Raw genomic sequence first — 20,780 nt, 5'->3', positions numbered from 1 at the left:
CTTGGTTCTGAGGAAAGTGCAAGTCTTCTGTGAGGGGACCTCACCACCCCACCTGAGGCTGGGTTGGGAATGCTTGAGGTGTTGATGTGTGTTCTAAATCCTTGAGGACAAGAAGGAAAGGCAAGGTCCTGGCTCACCCACGTGTGGGGCATGGGCGCCTGGTCCACTTGGAGGGACACAACTATCCCAGGCCTGCAGGAGGAGGTGCGTGTGTAGACTGGGGAGGACGGACAACTGAAAACCACAGCAGAACCAAGTCAAAACCAACCCCCGTGGTTCACTTTCACCTAGAGGATTGATTCTGACCAAGAGAGGAAGGAGAAAAATCTTTAAAATCCATGAGTCAGAAAGGGAGAAACTCAGCCTCATATTCAGATGGGTAATCAGCTCTCCAAACTGGAACAGTTCTCACTGTACACAGTGTTCACAGAAAAAAAGAACAGAGGCATTTTAATTTAAGAAGAAAACAGACACCTGCTGTCCTGCATTTATTGCCACATCCACTGGCGCACATTCCTGCTCCTTCACGCACTCTCGGGGATTAATGGGAGCTTGATGGATCTGAAAGGTGTGGGGGAATTGGAACAGGCAAAGTACCTCTCAGGTAAGGAGAGCACCATTTAAAAAATAAACCAGAAAGCACGATTTGTTTTTTCCTAAGGTTTCCTGTTTGTAGCTCTGTAATGTGTATATGTGTGTATATATATGTGTGTGTGTGTGAATATGTGTATGTATCTCTCTGAGCAGAAGAGCAGGAGGGAAACCCTTCCATCTGCCCCCCTACCTCCCCCTTCCATGGCCTTGGAGGGCCCTGGCCTGCCTCAGGTGGGGAAGCAAGGGCTGAGGTTACCCTACTGAATACTGACTGCCCTACCCTTCAGTTGCCAGCAGCAAAGGGAGTGTGATTCCCACTTGCAAGGGCTAGCCTGGACCTACTGTCATTTTGCTTCCAGGCAGGCAAGGCTAGCTTCCCCGTGGCCTTCAGGGAAGGTTCTGAGAAAGGATGGTCTTAGCCTCCCTCCAGCACCACCAGTGTTAGGGTGAAGCAGAAGGAAGGATGGGAGCCCTGGAGTGGGCAAGGCGGGGCCCCTGCCTGGGCAGGAGAGCAACCTGGCCCTCCTCCCAGGCACTGGCTCTGGGCCCTGCGCGTGCTCTCACTGGCCACCTACCTCCAGGGCCTTGGCCTCCCCAGCGGCCCCCTGCCATACCTCACTAGGTCCCCACTTAGCATTCCCTCTGCTACTTAGACTACAAGTCGGGTGGTTCTGAGCATGACATGTTCCACAAAGAGCACGTATGACTTTTTGCTGTTGTCTTCACTACAGAGGATGCATGAAGTACAGGTTCGTGCTGCCATTTTGGCTCTCGAGCTAATGAGCCTCTTGGAGTTCTCATTTGGGGATTTCACTCTGGACAGTTCAGAGGACCTGGGGACTCCCCACCATGACACTCAGTTCAATAGCTTTAAACAGTTATTCATTATTCACCCAGGTATTCAATGAGCAGCTCTCAGTACCTAATATCGTTATAGGCTTTGAAGAGGATCAAAGGATGTAAGGCATCCCCTGATCTCTAGGAACTTAGACCATCCTTGGAGAGACTATGTGCCCAGGTGTAGAACAGCCCCGATTCAGGCACTAACAAGTGGGCCAGCACCAGGAGAGTTCAGGAAGGGGATGAGCATGGGCTGAGGCATACGGGCAGAGCTTCCTGCAAGGTGGGATCTGAGAGCCTTAAAATCGTGGGCAAGATTCCAACGGGAAAATATCCTAAGCCTAAAAGACAGTAGGGGTTCAGGAGGCTTGCCTAAGGTGGTGTGACCCCAGAGGCCTGCCGCCACAGCTGGCATCACTCGGGTAACTACCGGACGGCCTGCTGACACGGAAGCGTGAAGAGCCGGAGCACATGCACAGAGGGCATGGGAAATCCCAGGAAGGTGCTGGGGGGCCTTGCATCCCGTGGCATTCCCATACTCACACGAGGCAAACATCTCAGAAGCTGGGGAGGTAGAAGGCTGGCAGGCTGCCCTCGGACTCTGAGGCTCTCCAACCCCACCTTCTGTCCAGAGAGTTGTATAGTTCCCATTCCAGAACTCACCTGCTGGGTGATTCTGTGACTGATTTGGCATTCAATCCCTTCAAGCAGGGACCAGCAGGGAGTTCTGGTCAACACCAACTGAGCACTAATGGGCATGGTTCTTAGGATATTTTGTTTTGTTACCCTTCTTCCCAAATCTTATCCAAGGGGGGGATGATGAGAGGAGAGCTCCTGGGGCTTATTAAGAGCACATCTGCCTTCAAGGATTTGGGGCTGTCGTCACACACTACCTGCTGGTCCCCCTGTCCACTCTGTTTGGTCCAAACAAGGAGCACACTCTCAGAGCTGGACAAGATCTTGGTGCATCCTGATGTTAGAAAAGAGACAGACAATTGTCAAGAGAAACGAAACAGATGCCCACAGCATGATGGCTTCTGCGGTGACAGGATGTCTGTTTGCCCCAGGGGTGGCAAGAGCGGGCATGTCAGTCAAAAGACATCCCGGTCACCTTCTACCCTGCCTCCCTGGTTTAGGACCCTCTCTCCACCCCAAGTCAGCTACCCAAGCCATCTTCCTAAGTACAGATCTCCCTGCCACATATCAAAACAGTTCAGGACATTCAGAAGGACAGTTCATAGCAGATGGACCCTTGCCTATTACAGAGGGATGGAAATGTTGGGTAAAGTATCACCAAAAAATTGCATTTTAATACATGCTGTCCTTAAACAAAAGAAGGGACATCCTCAAGTGACAGAAATGAAGAGCAAAACCACAGTCAAAGCAGGTAAGTGTAAGCTGGGAGCCTGGAGCCCACGGAGATACTAGAGAAACCAAGGTTAGGCTCTAGGGACTGGGCTAAGGTTATAACACCTGTATGGGAACAGGAGGTATGTATGGCCTTAGGCTTGCTTGGAAGAGAGAAAATTTTGATTTGAGCTCAATAGAAAAGCAAGAGCATCAAAGAGATGCCCCTTCCTTAAAAAGGGGATTGGGAAATGGTATTCACTAGCTCAGGAAAGTATGAAGAAGTAAATGGTCTCTTTGGAACATGGGTGCAAAAAAAAAAAGTCACCTGTCAGAAATTGAATCCCTAGGGCCTGTGCCATGAATGGGCACAGAACCCAAATCGATGCCACCTGTGAGGCCATGAGCCCCAAGCAGAGAAACTAACATAATGTTTGGTCTAAAACAGTTGAAACCTCCAGGAGCCTAGTCAACACTAATGTGAAACCACTCTGTGTAGAAACATTGTCACAATGCAGGGCACATGGGGGTCACACAGGAAAAACAAATCCTACCAAAGATGAGCTCATGATAAAAACTGACACATCAGCGGGGGAAAGGAGCCTGTGTGTGTGGGAACCAGCTGATGCACCCAGCAGGGTACTCAGTATTTCGGGGACTGCAGGTAATAGAACGATCTGAAAGAAGCTATCAACACATCCATACCCAGTACTTCAAGACCAGAACCCACCAGTTCTGGCCCCGTCCCAAACATCCATACCCAGCACTTCAAGACCAGAACCCACCAGTTCTGGCCCCATCCCAACTTGTTCCTCCTGTGTCCACCTTCTCAGGTCATTCCAATCCCTCCTGTCACATACACTCAAAATCTTAATGCCATCTTCAACTTGTTCTTCTCTCAGCTTTTTCCCTCAAAAATGGCTTTCAATTTCTCCTCTTTCTTCCTCCCCTCTCCTCTGTTACTGCAAAGGGCGGCTAGCTGGTCTCCCTGCCTGCCCGACTCCAGTGTCCCCCTTCTTTTTATTCCACCCTACACAGCCACTAAATTATCCTCCTAAATGTTAAGTCCACTGGTTTCACTTCCCTGAGCCAAATCCAGATTACGAAAGTCCAAATTTTCCCCAGCTTGGACTTAAAGTTCTTTCCAGTTTTGTTTCCTATTATAATACAGCCCCCTCATCCACCCCTCACCCCACGCCGCTTACTTGTCCTTCCTTCACTCCCCCTCATACTTCCAAGCAGTCTCCTTCCTCTGACTCGACTGCTTCCCTCATCACATCAGCTGACTGAAGCTCAACCTTGGCTTAAACCTTCTAGAAACATGATGTTGTGGAAGAATACAGGCATCATTTGGGCTAGACCTACCAGGTTTCAAGTTCCAGATATGTCACTTAATAGTTCTGTGCCTCAAGCAAGTCAGAACCTCCCCCAGCCTCAGTTTCTAATTATGCAACATGAGAATGATACCTACTTTGCAGAATTGAGAGAATTTGAGATAACTATGGAAAGCACCGAGCACAGAACTTGACCCCAGTAAGTGCTCAATAAACAGTTGCTGAATTGAGCCTCTATCTGCTTTTTTTATGGGAGTTTTGTCCTACTGCTTCCCCAAGCAGAGCTCCATGAGGCCTGAGGCCTTGTCCAATCTGTCTGTGCATCTTTGTACTTTCCTGTGCCTGACACAGGAAAACCTATCTACTGACAAGTAGTGGAAAGAACGGAGCATGCCTAACCTGATGTTAGAAGGAAGAATTTGGGTAGAGGGACCTAGTGGATCTCAGATGTTGGAAGAGTGTTGAGGGCCCATTTATACCGTGTCACTCCAGAGAGGGGAGAACCACCATCCATAAGGAGGAAGGTTTTAGCCCAGAGTAGGAATAGCTAACATGTAGAGCTGTTTAACATGAGAGCAGGTGTCAAGTACGAGCTGCTTGCCATTAAAAAGCTCAGATTATAAAAAGTATTCCTCCGTTGGATGATAGGTAAGACCAGATCAGTGATTCTTAACTTCTGGGAGTTACAAAAGCCTTTGAAAGTCTGATAAAAGTTATGGATCTTCTTCCCCCGCCCCCCCAAAAAAGGCTCAAAGCATAACGTTTTGCAAATAATTCTGCAAATAATTTCAGGAGCTTCATGGTTCCTAGGTAAAGATCACCTGAAAACCCTTGTAGGATGCTATGTTCAATTTTCTTTTTTACTGTTAATAATGAGAAAGAAGCATTTTTGTTACATGTATCTTCAAAATCCACACCTCCCATCTCAAGGGCCTGGCTCATAACTAAAAACTCAGTGCTGTTTGCCCAAATTCAATGCTCTACATATTTGTTGATTAAATGAATGAATAAATGAATGAAATATTTGATTAATCTGATCTTTAAGGAAAGATATGTGCTGTATGGAGAAAAGAGAAAGAAAAAAAGATAAAAATGAAGCATTTTAGAGAAAGACCAATACAAGATGATAAAAGGTGGAGAAGAGTTCATCAGGGTCAGAGAAAAGGATAAATTTTGGAAGGCTTTAACTCCCAGCCTCTTGCCCAGGGCCAAATGCCCGAGCGAACTTCTAAACCCAAGGTTCCGTGGGGCCAGAGTCACCTACTCCAATCTGCTAGCCCTGGCAGCTTGCACTCACAGTGATCGTGGCACATACCCAGGGGCACCAGAGAAAAATCACTCCTAAGATCGTGACCATGTCCAGATGATATTCTAATCTGATTTTGAAATCTCTTTCCCTCTGTAAATTTAGGTCTTAATTGTAATGCAACCATTCATTGTTCTAGTATTACAATTGCTCAGTTCACCCTTGGTAATGAGTTATCAAAGGAAGTATGTTGAGGCATTTTTTTTCCCCTTAGAGTATTATTATTCAAAGAATAGTTGGTTTTCAGCATAAACCCTCGTGACAATAAGCCCCAAGAAGAAAATATCCTGTCCAAGCACAGAAGGACATCTTGTTTGACAAACTGAGTTTCAGATTCTCAAGGACTAGCTGCTTCTTTCAGTTCGTATGGGCAGAGTCACGCTGCTCTGCCTGTATCCAGTCTTCTTGCTCTCCCCACTCCCCCGCTGCACCTGCGCTCACCTGGAGACACAGTGGCAGCGGGATTTCAGGAGCCTTCTCAAGCTCTGCAGGGCCTCGGGCAGCCCAGCGCCGGTGAGGGCACTGCAGGCCCGGAGCTCCCAGCTGCGGTCCTGGAATCTCTCCAGGCCCAGCCTGTCTCTGATCCAGAGCAGTGGCAGAGCATCGGGCGCCTCCTGCTTGTTGGCCAGCACCAAGAAAGGGACGCGGGCCATGTGTGGATCATTCAGGACTTCCACGAGCTCAGCCACCGCCTCGGGCAAGCGAGCTTCATCTGTGCTATCCAGCACATACACAAGGACATCCGTGCCTTCCAGGTAGTCCTTCCAGTTGGCCCTCAGCTGGGTCTGCCCCCCCACATCCCAGATGGTCAGAGACACATGCCCAGGGACTCTGAGAGGCTCCACGTTGAAACCAACAGTGGGCAGGGTCTCCACCAGCTGGTAGCCCTTCAGTTTGTACAGGAGCGTGGTCTTCCCAGCTGAGTCGAGGCCAATCATCACCACCTGGGCTTCTGCCTTGTGACCTCGGGAATTCACAGAACCCATGGTGGCTACTGCTAACCCCTAGGGGAGAAAGGCCAGGTGCACACATCAGCCATTCTTTTCGGGAGGAACACAAATCCACGCAGGCACACCGAAGAAGAGCCTCTCCTCCAAAAGCAGGAAGTGTCTTTACAATGTCAGGTTTCAAACACAGGCCTGGGCTCTGAAAGGGCCAGGAAGTAGGGCAAATGAGTCACCCCGAGCTGATCTATCTGGGAGGGAAGGGGGCTGCATCAGAGAAGAGGGTAGGGCTTCCTGGAAGACACCCAACGCGGGCTCACCTTCCTTGGTAGTTAAAGCAAAGAGGCAAAAGGAAGTTCCAGTTAGATATAACCCAGTTCAGTAGGAATGACCGAAAGATGTCTTCAGTTCTGGCTAGTCTGTGGCTTCCCGCCTCTATTTTCTTCCTATAAGCCTAAATCCCGAAGTGGAAGCTAGCTCCAGTTCAGTGCACCAAGTGAAGAGGACAGTCGGCTGCCTCTGGAGCTCCCCTCAGGACCAGCACTGCGTCCTGCAAACAGTGGTATTTCAAATACGGTTGCCTGGGGACACATTTACCAGTCACAGCCAAGTGGTTTCCTCCATTGCCTCATCAAGGTAAATTGCCTATAGAGCACGACTCACCTTTTTTTTTTTTCATTTAGAAATGCCCAATTTCTAAAACCAAGCCCTGTTCCCGACCTAGGGGACACGTGGCTGGGACATCTCTCCCCCGGGGTGAGGGGGGGGAGCGGGAATATTGCGGTTGCCCCTGGAAGAAAATAAGACAGGCGGCGTTCATTCCTCACGCGGGCGGGGAAGAGGGCAAGTAAAGTCACCTCGGTGTTACTAGGCTGCGGCCGAAAGCTCCTCCTCTGTGGCAGTCCGCTCGCCCGCAGCTGCTTTCCGCGCGGCAGTAGCGTCCCAAGAGCGAGAAGAGAAGGAACTGCAGGGGCTGCTGCCGGTTCCCCTTTTCCGCTTCCTTCCCCAGGTGGTCGGGGCGGGGCAGGCTCCACAGCCCCTCCCACGGCCCTGCGCGGCCCGAGCTGGGCTCCCGCGGCGGACGGGCCGCGCAGATGTCCCCAGCCCGGCGAAGCCTCGCACCAACCCCGTTTCTTAGCAACTCAGAACACATGCCTTGATGGTTTTTTGGGTTTTGGTTATTTTTTCTTCTGGAGCCTGGAGATTCTTTTGTTTGCTTGGACCCTACAGACTTTTAAAAACTGCCGAAGTATGATTAAAACCCTCTAAAAAATAGTAACTATGTTGAAGGTAAACGGTAAAAATTTAATAGTTGTGTCACTGTGGTGGAACTGCGCAGTTAAACTTACTGCTTAATTTTTTTTTCGGCCATGTCATCATGTTTTTCCCAGCAAACAATGATACCTCCAGAAAACATAATTTTTTAAAAATTATGGCCCATCAGAAGCCGTTGACTCTGCAGCTCTCTAATTGGCATCTGCAGCTGCAGTGATTTGGCTCTTGGAACCAGTCACATTTGTGAGGTGCTTTTTGCTTTCCCACGCACTATTTCATTAAAACGCCAAGAACCGGGCGCCTGGGTGGCTCAGTTGGTTAAGCATCTGCCTTCGGCTCAGATAATGATCCCGGGGTCCTGGGATGGAGCCCCGTGTTGGGCTCCCTGCTCTGTGGGAAGCCTGCTTCTCCCTCTCCCACTCCCCCTGCTTGTGTTCCTTCTCTCGCTGTGTCTCTCTCTGTCAAATAAATAAATAAAATCTTTAAAAAAAAATAAAAAAATAAAACGCCAAGAACCGAGATGGGGGTTATGACTCTCCCGTTTTACAAATAAAAAAAGAAACCACTTTTAAAGATTTTATTCATTTACTTGAGAAGAAAGAGAGCGAGCACAAGCAGGGGGAGCAGCAGAGGGAGAGGGAGAAGCAGGCTCCCTGGTGAGCAAGGAGCCTGCTGCAGGGGCTCCATCCCAGGACCCTGAGATCATGACCTGAGCCACAGCCTCTTTTTTTTATTTGTAAATAATTTGCTCAAGTAAATAATTTGCTCAAGATCTTGCTGGAATTTATTCATCTCTTGCTCTTTTAGCGTGTCTGCTACTCACCTAGAAAGTGCTTTATAGAGAGCAAACATCCTGTTGTAATTGTCGTTGCTTTTCTTAGGCCAGGATATTTTAACAGGAGGGAGTGGTTAGGAAAACACAGAGTGTGTTATGTACACACACCACTGTGTTGTGTTGTTACTGTTGCTTAGTACTTCAGGGTCGTTTTGCAGCCAGCCTGGGCAGGTGGGACTTATAGCCAAGGATCGGCAGGGTGGGGGTCAGCAGATAGAAAAGTACTGAGAGAGAACATCAGGGGTCAGGGGAGATTCTGGCTAAACTGACCTCTAACAGGATTCTTGCTGAAGGCAGGCCAGGTGACCAGATGTCACCTGGGGGAAGGTAGGGGCTGAGGAATTCGATCAGATATTGAGGTGATTAGATATTAAGGGCAGGGCATTCTGGTTAACACATAGCAGGGTTCTTGCTAAAACAGGATTTTATGAGGAAGTGCACAGATGAGCCTAGAAGAAGGTTCGGGAGCCTGACTAAAGTTTAGCCGAGCAAAGAATCTTTGTCATTACCCCAGAGCAGTCTCCAAGCATTAAAGAACTGTCTGGAGGAGGGCTTGTCTGTCTAATCTGTGGGGCAGGGCAATCAGATCAAGCTGAGACTCAGTCCTGTCCAGCTGATGAATCCATGGGGATCCTGCCAGGATTTGATTTGCAGGAGGATTGGGATGGACAGAGGATAAGGACACAGAGGCCAAGGATAATGTGTGTCTGGGGCCTGGGAGCCAAGGGGGCAGTGTTGCTATCACTCTGATCCTGGTTCCTTCTGTGTGAGCCCTGGGGACGGGGGAGAGGTGGACAGGAGCTGAAGAAACCACTGACTTGAGAAGAAAGGTTGGAGTAGGTACTGTAAAGTTTAGTTCAGCTCGAATATCTTATAGGACAATATCTTATAGGACAATTTTTATTGACCAGCTGTAAGCATAGCTTTGTACAGTCTATCACATGACTTTTAATTTTTTTTTAAAGATTTTATTCATTTCCTTGAGAAGAAAGAGAGCGAGCACAAGCAGGGGGAGCAGCAGAGGGAGAGGGAGAAGCAGGCTCCCTGCTGAGCAAGGAGCCTGCCGCAGGGGATCCATCCCAGGACCCTGAGATCATGACCCGAGCCACAGGCAGACGCTTAACCGACTGAGCCACCCAGGCTCCCCGATCACATGATTTTTTTAAGGAACTCTTCAAAATGCATCTGCATGCCATATGAATGGCAGCAGTCAGCATCATTCTTGTATGTGAAGACTAGGACATCGTGTATCAGAATTAGATACAGAATATATTGCAGACTCTTAAACTGTCTTTATTTTGCATTATAAATTGTATTTAGAATTATTACCACTTTGAGTGCCTTGTGTTTTACATTTACAGCACAGCTCATTTTCCAGAACTTTTCTATTTCTAGTTTCCATTTTATTGGTAACACCATCTCTTTTTTTGTTTTGGTTTGGTTTTTTGTTTTGTTTTGTTTTATCACCACCTCCTTATAACCAAATGAGGAACCTGGAAAAGTCGGGGCGGGGCGGGGAGGCGGATTTCCTTGCCTGCCTCTCTTTGCTCTGTCTCCTCCAAACAGAAATAGTATCTCTTTCTTTCTCTCTCAAAAACAAAACAGAACAAACCAAAAAACACAAGAGGAAAAGGAACTAGCAGTGGGTGATGTGCTTTCTGAAACAGCGAGCCAAAAAAGAGCTGAAGGATGTTAGCCCTGCACCGAAGCTTTGACTACCGACTAACGCTCTTAACAGCATTTGCAGGAGGTTTCCGGACGCTAAGGGGGAAAAGCTAACAGTGGCCAGAGACTGTCTCCTGAAAATGTGCGGGGACGATGATGCGGAGGCAAGGGTGAGGAGCTCCCGCCGTGCCTCCGCAGGAGCCGGGGACGCGAGCTGCTGCTGTTTATCCTCCAAGGTTGTTTCAATATGCAAAGTAGGGCCTTGGCAGCCGCTGCTATTCAGTCAGCCAGGGCTCCTGAACTGGGTAGTGTATTTTTAGTTGGCAGTGGAAAAAAAAAAAAAAAAAACTTGATTAGGAAGGAAGTTGGAAGGTCACTTCGTAGCTAGAAACTCAAATCTGCACTTGAGACTTCTTTACGTTTCCCAGATGAGTTCCTGTCACTCTGGGCAGCAACGAGCAAAGTGCTTCATTCAGTGCTTCGATTCTCTTCTTTTTATAAACAAAATTACATAAGTAATGATGAATATATTGTCTCTCATTTGAGTGTCAAACAATGTAAATGCCTACAGGACAAAATTCTTAGGTTCACTCTTTTTTTTTTTTTTTTTTGAGAGGGAAGGAGAGAGAGAGAGGATGGGCAGAGAGAGAATCCCAAGCAGGCTCCATGCCCAAAGTAGAGTCCACCGCGGGGCTCGATCTCACAACCCTGAGATCATGACCTGAGCCTGAATCAAGAGTCAGATGCTTCACTGACTGAGCCACCCAGGTGCCCCTTAAGTTCACTCTTTTTTAAAAAAAATATTTTATTTATTTATTTTAGAGAGAAAGAGTGAGAGTGAGTGGGGGAAGGGCAGAGGGAGAGGGAGAGAGAGAATCTCAAGCAGACTCTGAGCTGAGCATAGAGCCCCACACAGGGCTCAATCTCATCACCGTGGCCTTATGACCTGAGCCAAAATCAAGAGTCAGATGCTTAATCGACTGAGCCACCCAGGTGACCTGAGTTCACCCTTTAAATCACTACTCCCCTCCTCTGAGGTTATCAGGATTAGTAGTTTGATGCACATTTGTGCAGTGATCTTTCTATATATACTTATATGTTTTGAAGCACACACATCTATTTTACTGTTTGTTTTTTGTTTGCGTCTTTTAAACGTAATTGTGATGTCTGTAGCTTATCACATTGAACGTTTATGAGATCTTTCCACATTAGTATATATACTAAATCAGATGCACTTACCGTTTTGTTTTTTTTTAAGATTTTATTAAATAATGAGAAGGCCACAAGAAAATACAAGAAGCATAATGCTAAAATATTCATAGATGAAATTACATGATTCTGAGATTTGCTTATAAATAATCTAGCAATGGAGAAGTAGTAGCTCGGGATATAATATAACAAGATTGGCCCTGAATTGACAGTTGTCAAAGCCAGGTAGACAGGGGTGTATTATATTAGTCTCTCCATTTTGCATACCTTTGAAATTTTCTGTAGTAAAATATGAAAAGCATATATAAGAGCCATATTCCAGTTTACCAAATGTCTGATTCCGCTACAGCTCACAGGCCTCTGGGCGTCCTACGACTTGTCACACTCCACATTTTCTCTGTAAGAACTCAAAAGTTGCCTTCTCCGGAATCTGCCATGACCCTAGCTGGTGTGGTTTGTCCCTGCTTTACCCTTACTACACTTCGTATATATACAAACACACGCTACAACAGTCACACTCACACACATACTCCCACACTAAGGGAATTATCTTATTAAGTTGAGATTTTAAAGACATAGCAGTCATCGATTGAGCCCCTAATCTGTATCATACACCATGTCTACGTTTGTTTCGTTACTCCTCTCAACAGCTTTGGGAGGTAAGACTTTTTTGGTCCCCTTTTATAGATATAGAAACTGAGGCTACAAAAGATTAAGTAATTTGCCCCAGCCTAGTTTTTTTTTCTTTTTTATTCTCAATTTTCTATCACTTTGTCAACTATTTTTTAGATAAATACATGTAAAAAGTGATCAATACAAACACTGAGAAGCAAGCACAAATCTTACTGAGAAGGAACATTGCTGTTATTAGATGAAGATAAACTGAAGAGTGTCTCTGGGTCATCGTCTGAATTTGGCTTCCTTGGGAGTTTTACAAGAGTCCGTCCTGGGGCAGTCAGTGTGCAAGGCCATGAAAGCGTCTTAGGAAGCATAGGGCTTCCCATAGTTGGGGCAGCAGGCAGGCCTTTCCAGCAGGCCCAGTACTGGCTATCCAGTGGGAACATGGCCAGTAGGAATGGACCGCTCTGTATATTCTACGTCAAAGCCCACTTTCAGGGGCACCTGGGTGGCTCAGTCAGTTAAGCGTCTGCTTTCAGCTCAGGTCATGATCCCAGGGGTCTGGGATCAAGTCCTGCATCGGGCTCCCTGCTCAGTGGACAGCCTGCTTCTCCATCTGCCTGCCGCTTCCCCTACTTGTGCTCTCTCTCTGACAAATAAATAAATAACATCTTTAAAAAAAAACAAAAACAAAGCCCACTTTCAGCTCTCAGGAATGAGCAAATCCGAATACTTCTTGGGGTGAGGGGAGTATGGTCAGGTGGTCCTGTCTGTAGGGCATGGAGAGGAGAGGAGAAAACTCGTTACCACATGATCAAGGCCTGCCAAATACAGATAAGAATTCGAGCCAGGCTTGCCTGGGAATTTTTTCTTCCAGGTAAAGAGAATATAATGACTGCAGATAGTTTGGTGATAACAGTCTTTATTGTGTCTATGTCTTAAGTCATACTACTTCAACTTGAACTAGTTGTTCTCTATATCATATGCACATCTTCTTTGAGATTCCCTTGACATCTGTCCCATGTTGGATCTTCTGCTTTTATGTCCCAGATTTTCCCCTTTCTTGGTTCGCTTGGTTGTTTTGGTGGAACACACCTTCAGTAGCCTCTCAGATGCGTGGGAGGTAAGTTTTTAGACCTTGAATCTCTGAAAATGTCTTTTTTTTTTTTTTAACTCTAACGATTTATTAATAGTTGTCTGGATATGAGATTCTAGGATGGAAATCACTTCCCTTCGGGACTTAGAAGGCGTTGCTTCATTGTGTTGTGGCTTCCACTGCTGCTGTTGAGACTCTAAAACCAGATTGGCTCTTGATCCATCGTTTGTGACTTGTATTCTCTCTGGAAGCTTATAAACTCTTCACTCTTCACTGTGTTCCAAGAATTCTGAAATTTCAACTAAATTGTCATGTTGTGAAAGTTTGTGTGCTTTTAATTTTTTCCCTTTTCTTACTTTTTTATTCTTTCCTTTTATTATAATTTTTAATTTTGTTTTGTTTTGTTTTGTATGAAAGAGATGTTAAAAAGATTTTTAAACCAAAAGGTTTTAAAGCCTTTTTACTTGGTATGAGCCTATTTTCATCCATTATGCTAGAAACTTAGCGGGCCCTTTCCTCTGCCTCTTACTGCTAGAAGTAAGTTACTTTCAATTTTGGGACATCTTGAAATTTCCCCTCCAATTTTTATGTTCCTTCTTTTTGGAATTCCTATTATTTGGTTGCTGAACTTTGACTTATTCTTTAATTTAAAAAAATTAGTTTCTGGGGTGCCTGGGTGGCTCAGTCAGTTAAGCGTCCGACTCTTCATTTTGGCTCAGGCCATGATCTCAGGGTTGTGAGCTTGAGCCCTGCATCGGGCTCCACGCTCAGTAGGGAGTCTGCTTGAGATTCTCTCTCTCTCCCTCTGCCTCTGCCCCTCCCCACCAATCTCTCTCCCTCTCTCTCTTTTTTTTTTTTTTTAAGATTTTATATTATTATTCATTTGACAGAGAGAGAGAGAGCTGGAGAGCACAAGCAGGGGAAGAGGCAGAGGGAGAGAGAGAAGCAGGTTCTCCACTGAGCAGGGAGCCCACTGTGGAGCTCCATCCCAGAGCCTTGGGATCATGATCCGAGCTGAAGACAGATGCCCAGCTGACTGAGCCACCCAGGCGCCCCTCTCTCCCTCTAAATAAGTAAGTAAGTAAGTAAATAAATAAATAAATAAATAAATAAATAAAATCTTTAAAATATATATATTTTTTTCTTTCCCGTCTCATACCTTTACCTTTTCACTCTACTTTCTGGGAGATTTCTTCAACATTATCTTTCAGTCCTTCCATTTTGTTCATTGCATCTATTATATCTCTGCCCCGCCGCCAACAGCTCTTTTTTTGTTCTCCGAATCTCTCTGAGTTTCCATGGAACCAGGAAGAATGGCTATAGGAGACCCCAAAGTAGAGGACATGTGGTAACAACCAGAGGGTTCATGTTCTATTTTCTGAGTTACTGAAGTCTGCCTCCTTCAAGGTAACATAGAGTCTGTTTCCCAGCATGGAGCCTGCCAGCCTGCTTCTACCTAAATCCTATTTGCCATCTTGGGACAGAATGCTATTAGATCATTGTGTGCCATGAGTACACTGGGAAGAGATGAAGGAGCACAGAACATTCACCAACATAGATCACAGGGTGGGCTACAAGTCTCAATAATTACAAAAGAATTGAAATCACACAATATATTCTTTTGTGTGACCAAAGTGGAATTAAGGTAGGAATAAATACTGGAAAGATACCTGGAAAACCCCCAAATTTTTGGAAATTGAATAACCTACTTCTAAATAGCCCAAAAGTCAAAGAAGAAATTGCAATGGAAATTAGAAATTATTTTGAGCTGAATAAAAGTGAAAATAAAACATACCAAAATTTGTGAGTTACAGCAAAACCACTGGGAAATTTATACACTTAAATGCTTATATTACAAAAGAAGAAAGATGTAAAATCAATTACCTGAGAGAAAAAAAGAAAAACAAACTAAATGCAAAATAAGAAATAAAATAATCAAAATAAGAATGAAAATCAATAGAAAAAATGGAGGAAATGGATACAGACAAAAGATTCTTTGAAAAGATTAATAAAATCAACTAACTGCTGATAAGGCTGATTAAGAAGAAAAGAAAATCATGAAGAATAAAAAAGGGACATCACTATCAATTTTAGACCAAAAAAAAAAAAAAAAACTGACAAGGAAGATATTATGGGCAGTCTTATGCCAAGAAAACCAATAGCTTAGATGAATTGAATACTATTTGTTGAATAAGCTATCTTTTTTCTTGGCTAACTTGAAATATCACCTTTATTGGGGCACCTGGGTGGCTCAATCAGTTAAGCATCTGACTCTTGATTTTGGCTCTGGTCATGATCTCGGGGTTGTGAGATTGAGCCCCGTGTCAGGCTCTGCACTGAGGATTCTCTCCCTCTCTCTCTGCCCGTCCCCCCTCCCTCCCTCTAAAAAAAGAAAGAAAGAAAGAAAGAAATATCACCTTTATTGCACACGAATTCACATACTGACACATAGTTATGAGTTTGGATGCTTTTATATATCACATTGCGTTACTCTATTTGCTCTAAGAGCAAGTGTTGCAGTAAACCAGTGGGAAGTTGCATCAACTTTTCTATTTACTTACTTACTTACTTACTTATTTATTTAATGGACAGAGAGAGAGAGACAGCAAGAAAGGGAACACAAGCAGGGGGAGTGGGAGAGGGAGAAGCAGGCTCTCCACTGAGCAGGCAGCCCAACGCAGGGCTCGATCCCAGGACCCCAGGATCATGACCTGAGCCTAAGGCAGTCGCTTAACCAACTGAGCCACCCAGGCGCCCTGCATTAACTTCTCTGACCCAGCCTCAAAGGGCCACTCCTGCTGCATTTTATTGGTTACAAGCAAATTTTAAGCCCACTTAGATTCCAAAGGAGGACACCTAGACTCCATCTCTCAGTGGGAGGGTGACCAAAGAATATGTGGCCATTAAAAAAAAAAAATCCATGCTGTCTTTAGTGGTAATGCTTCTAAAGTTGTCAATAAGTATAATATTTCTGTAGGTTTTGGATAAATATCCTTTATAAATTTGAGGACCTCTCTGATTAGATTATGAAAAAATAGAAACAGCAGTTGTCATTTGTTTTTCTCACAGACAAGTAGTAAAATTCATGGAGAATAGGTTCTCTTTTCTTTTTTTTTAAGTGTAATTGACATACAATGTTATATTAGTTTAAGGTGTATAACAGTGATTTGACACTTCTGTACACAACTCGTTGCTCACCATGAATAGTGTAGTCACCATACAACATTATTACAATATTATTGGTTATATTCTTCATGCTGTACTTTTCATCTCCATGACATACTTATTTTTAAAAGTTTGTACCTTTTAATCCTTTTTATCTATTTTACCCATCCCTCCACCGATCTCCCCTCTGGCAACTACCTCTAAGTTTGTTCTCTGAATTTAAGAGTCTGCTTTTTCTTTGTTCATTTATTTTGTCTCTTAAATTCTACGTATAAGTAAAATCATATGGTATTTATCTTTCTCTGTCTTACGTATTTCACTTAGGGAAATATTCTCTAGATCCATCCATGTTGTCTTAAATGGTAAGATCTCATTTTCTTTTATGGCTGAGTAATGTTCGTGAAGAGTAGTTTTTAAGGGTAAACTTATATTGCCAGATTTGTGAAATCTGGCCACACAGAAGGAGATCGATGGCTGCTCTAGAGGGAAGGCAGAGAACTCCCCCAAAGAATAGATATTTACACAATATAGAATGATTATGTGTATACTTTTGGCCTCTAAAAAATACAGCCAAAGTGGTGTTCTTCACCTTGGTATATACCCATGCTTGGGAAAGATGAGGAGGCTGGGGGAGGTGAAGAGGTGAGGAGAAATCTGAAGTGTAAAGGAGCTAGGATTTCCATTGGCACCTCCTTTTTCCCCTAGAGAGATACTGACATAATCATAGGAGTAAATGAATGTTCCCATCTCAATGAACTCATTAGATGGGAATGATACATTTACACACCAGTGTATGAGCTTATCCTCATGAACCTTCCATCCAAAAGAGGGAAGCAGAAAAAAGAAAGAAAAAAAGGATTCTAAGGGCTTTTAATTTATTCTCAAACATTAAAAAAAAAACTTCTATTCCTTTTAATTGCTTTCCCTAGTTATATGTGAAATGGGTATTTCAGAGTTTGCAGTGGTAGGAAAAAAAAATAATAGGACTGAAGAAAAGGAGAGACATTTAAAAATTGCATCATTTGTAACCAAGTGTTAGAATAAGCAGAAATACCAGATTTCCATTTAGCTACCTGCTAGATCTATTGCCTTTTAAACAATTTTAGATGTTATTCCTGTTTTGCTAAATCCAGGGAAGGACCAGGAAATATCTGCCTGGCATGTTATAACATAGTAAGTTTATGTAATGTTAAAACTCTAGGAAATGTTGAACCCTATATAAATTCTGACTCCATTTTCATATGGCTGTTTTATTCATATTTGAATAGCCCTTACGTTCCTATTGCACAATTGGGAAATCTGCCTTCTCATCTGGCTCACTGATTAACTTTTGAGTGGACGGAGATAAATCCTACTAATTGCTGAGTTTGTTCCCTTGTTTGTGAAGCACTGAAGTAATCCTCCGGCAAATGTACCTGGGCCACATCTTAAAAGTTGGTCACCCGTAACAGGTTTGGAAATATTGCAATAATTTTAGAATTGGATGAAGGAATGCATCTTGAAATTTTTTTAAAAACCTATATAATTTAAATTTGGTGTGAATTTCTTATCAGGCAGCATCACATCTAGGTTGGTTAGTAAATAAACTAGAAGCAAAGTAAAAGGGAAGAAGACATTTAACAGACTCTAGGTTTGGGCCCACGCCACACGGTGGCAGGCTTACTCTGTTGTGCTCCCTCTTCAGGACCAAAAGAACCAAAAATAGAAACGGGGGTGGGGGCGGGGGGAACAAACTTATGAGAAACACATATTAACGCTTGGATTTAACTACCTTAAGCCACATATTTTAGGAAGGTAATGTTTAGAAAAGATGACATAAGTTAGTAGTTTGTCAAGATCGTATGTTCAGGGATGCCTGGGTGGCTCAGTCGGTTAAGTATCTGCCTTCAGCTCGGGTCATGATCCCAGGGTCCTGGGATGGAGTCCCCTATCTCCCACTGTGATCCTCCTCGCTCTTTCCGCTTCTGCAGGTTTCTCATGGAAGCCACTTGTTAAAGATGGCAGAACCACAACATGGAAGAAAACTTAGTCCTCGAATCACGTCTTGGAGGAGAGCTTTGTGCCTGTGAGGAATCATCATTTTGGATGTTCCATGAGTGAGAAATAAACTTCTATTTTGTTAAGACACTGAGGTTCTGGGGCTTATCTATTATGACAGATAGCATTAACTAAAATCGCATGTAGAGTCCTTAGTACGATACCTGACACAATACCCACTTAATAAATGTTAGATGTTAAAATCATGACTCTAAATATAAACCAGGAGGTGCCTCGGTGGCTCAGTCGGTTGAATGTTCCACTCTTGGTTTTGGCTCAGGTCATGATCTCAGGGTCGTAGAATCAAGACCCATGGAGTCTGCTTGTCCCTCTCCCTCTGCTCCTCTCTCTCTCTCTCATAAATAAATAAATAAAATATTTTTTAAGTAAATAAATATGGGGCACCTGGGTGGCTCAGTCAGTTAAGTGTCTGCCTTTGGCTCAGGTCATGATCTCAGGGTCCTGGGATCGAGCCCTGCATCGGGCTCCCTGCTCAGCAGGGATCTTGCTTCTCCCTCTCCCTCTGCTCCTCCCCCCCACTCATGCTCTCTCTCTCAAATAAATAAATAAATAAATAAAATTAAATAAATACAAACCAAGAGCCTAAAACTCTGAACTTCAAACAGCAATATATGGAGATTCTTCTGCAGTATACGAGATCTGGTTTTTTTTTTTAACCTGGAGAAAGTCTAGCAAATAAAGTTGTGTGGGGAAGCAGTAGAAAGCTGAGCTATTCGTGTATGGAATTTGGAGAAAGTCATGATCAATATTTTGTATTTATATTTGCTACTTTTTTGGAAAAAATTAACAGAATGTAAAAGAAAGAAAATCAAATAAAAAATTCATGTTGGTACCATCTTTAAAATAATATTTAAAATTTTTCTTTCTTGTGATGACATTAGTGTTATGATTCAATTATTTCTCTCAGTATTTCACGCAATGCTTACCCTTTTTTCTTAAAAATGTCTTCTTTCTTGGCTCCAACACTTTTTGATTTTTAGTGCTTTTATTTATTTTTGTATTTTTAAGATTTTATCTTTAGGTGATCGCCACACCCAACGTGGGGCTCAAACTCACAAACACAAGATCAAGGGTTGCACGCTCTACCAGCTAGCCTGCCAGGTGCACCTTTGGTGCTTTTATTAATGCCTATTCTCAGTTTTCTCACTTAAAACCCAGATCAAATTTCACGTATTCAGTCAAAGCCTTCCAGGATATCCTGGTTGGAAGGGATCCCACTTGCACTCAACTGTCAAATTTTAAGAAAGATTTATTTATTTATTTGAGAGAGAGAGCAAGTACAAGCATGGGGTAGGGGAGGGGCAGAGGGAGAGAGAGAGAGAGAATCTTAAGCAGACTCCTTGCTGAGCATGGAGTTGGGCTCAATCTCAGGACCCTGAGATCATGATCTGAGCCAAACTCAAGAGTTGGATGCTTAAAGGACTGAGGCACTCAGGCGCCCCTGAACTGTAATATTTATACAATCCAAGGCTCTTACCATTTGCTGTCTTCTGTGCTAGAGTTTATTTTCAGGTGGGTTTATATAGCTTGCTTCTTCCTAATCAGACGGCAAGCTATTTGGTGACAGGGACCACGCTTTTTTGATTTTCCATTGCCTACAGAAAATAGAGTCTGTGCAAACAATTATTGATAATCAACTCATTGGTTTGAAAGCTCCAGGTTTATGAGATTTCCTATCACATTTTAATATCTATCTTTCAAAGAGTTTTATGAGAATAAAGAAGAATAGCTCTCATAAAGTTTTCTTCAGAGATAAATAATAATTTATAGTTGGGGGACAATAGTGGGAAAGGTGGTATTTCAATGGTCAGTGGTTTGGGTTAGAGGAAATTTACAAAGAATAAATTAGTGCCTGATGTTCCATACTGAAATGAGGACAATTTTATATGTATTATTAGCTAAACTTATTTTCATTTTTTTTTGGTCCTGCATCCTGTTTTTAAGAAAAAAATTTTTTTTGTTGGGGGGATGCTTGGGTGGCTCAGTCAGTTAAGCGTCTGCCTTCGGCTCGGGTCATGATCCCAGGGTCCTGGGATCGAGTCCCACATCGGGCTCCTTGCTTAGCAAGGAGCCTGCTTCTCCCTCTGCCTGCCACTTCCCTTGCTTGTGCTCTCTCTCTCTCTGACAAATAAATAAATAAAATATTTAAAAAAAATTTTTTTAAGTAGGCTCCACGCCCAGCATGGAGCCCAACATGGGGCTTGAACTCATGACCCTGAGATCAAGACCTGAGCTGAGATCACCAGGCACCCTCCTAACTATTTACTTTTTTTTCTTTTTTTTTTTAAAGATTTTATTTATTTATTTGACAGAGAGAGACACAGCGAGAGAGGGAACACAAGCAGGGGGAGTGGGAGAGGGAGAAGTAGGCTTCCCGCTGAGCAGGGAGCCCAATGTGGGGCTCAATCCCAGGACCCAGGGACCATGACCTGAGCAGAAGGCAGACTGAGCCACCCAGGCGCCCCCTAACTATTTACTTTTTAAATTTCTTTCT

General features: G+C 44.0%; 1 protein-coding gene across 5 annotated transcripts in view; it reads right to left on the bottom strand.

Annotated features, from left to right (window-relative positions):
- Positions 1-7,437, bottom strand: part of ARL11 (ADP ribosylation factor like GTPase 11) — a 35,600-nt gene extending 28,163 nt beyond the window's left edge. For 2 of the 5 annotated variants that reach the window (XR_004299233.1, XR_004299234.1), the window contains exon 1: positions 7,223-7,437. Coding sequence is in view for 3 of the 5 variants with exons in the window: in XM_032403067.1 (XP_032258958.1) it covers positions 5,859-6,407 (549 nt within the window). In the remaining 2 variants the exon portion in view is untranslated. Of the gene's footprint in view, positions 1-4,008; positions 6,690-7,222 lie in introns of those variants that run through there. The other 3 variants (XM_032403067.1, XM_032403068.1, XM_032403070.1) reach the window with 3 other exon arrangements.
- Positions 7,438-20,780: the final 13,343 nt, after the last annotated feature.

This window comes from Phoca vitulina, unplaced genomic scaffold (assembly GCF_004348235.1).
Source record: "Phoca vitulina isolate PV1807 unplaced genomic scaffold, GSC_HSeal_1.0 scaffold5, whole genome shotgun sequence".
NCBI lineage: Eukaryota > Metazoa > Chordata > Mammalia > Carnivora > Phocidae > Phoca > Phoca vitulina.
This window is presented reverse-complemented; position numbering and strand designations above follow the sequence as displayed.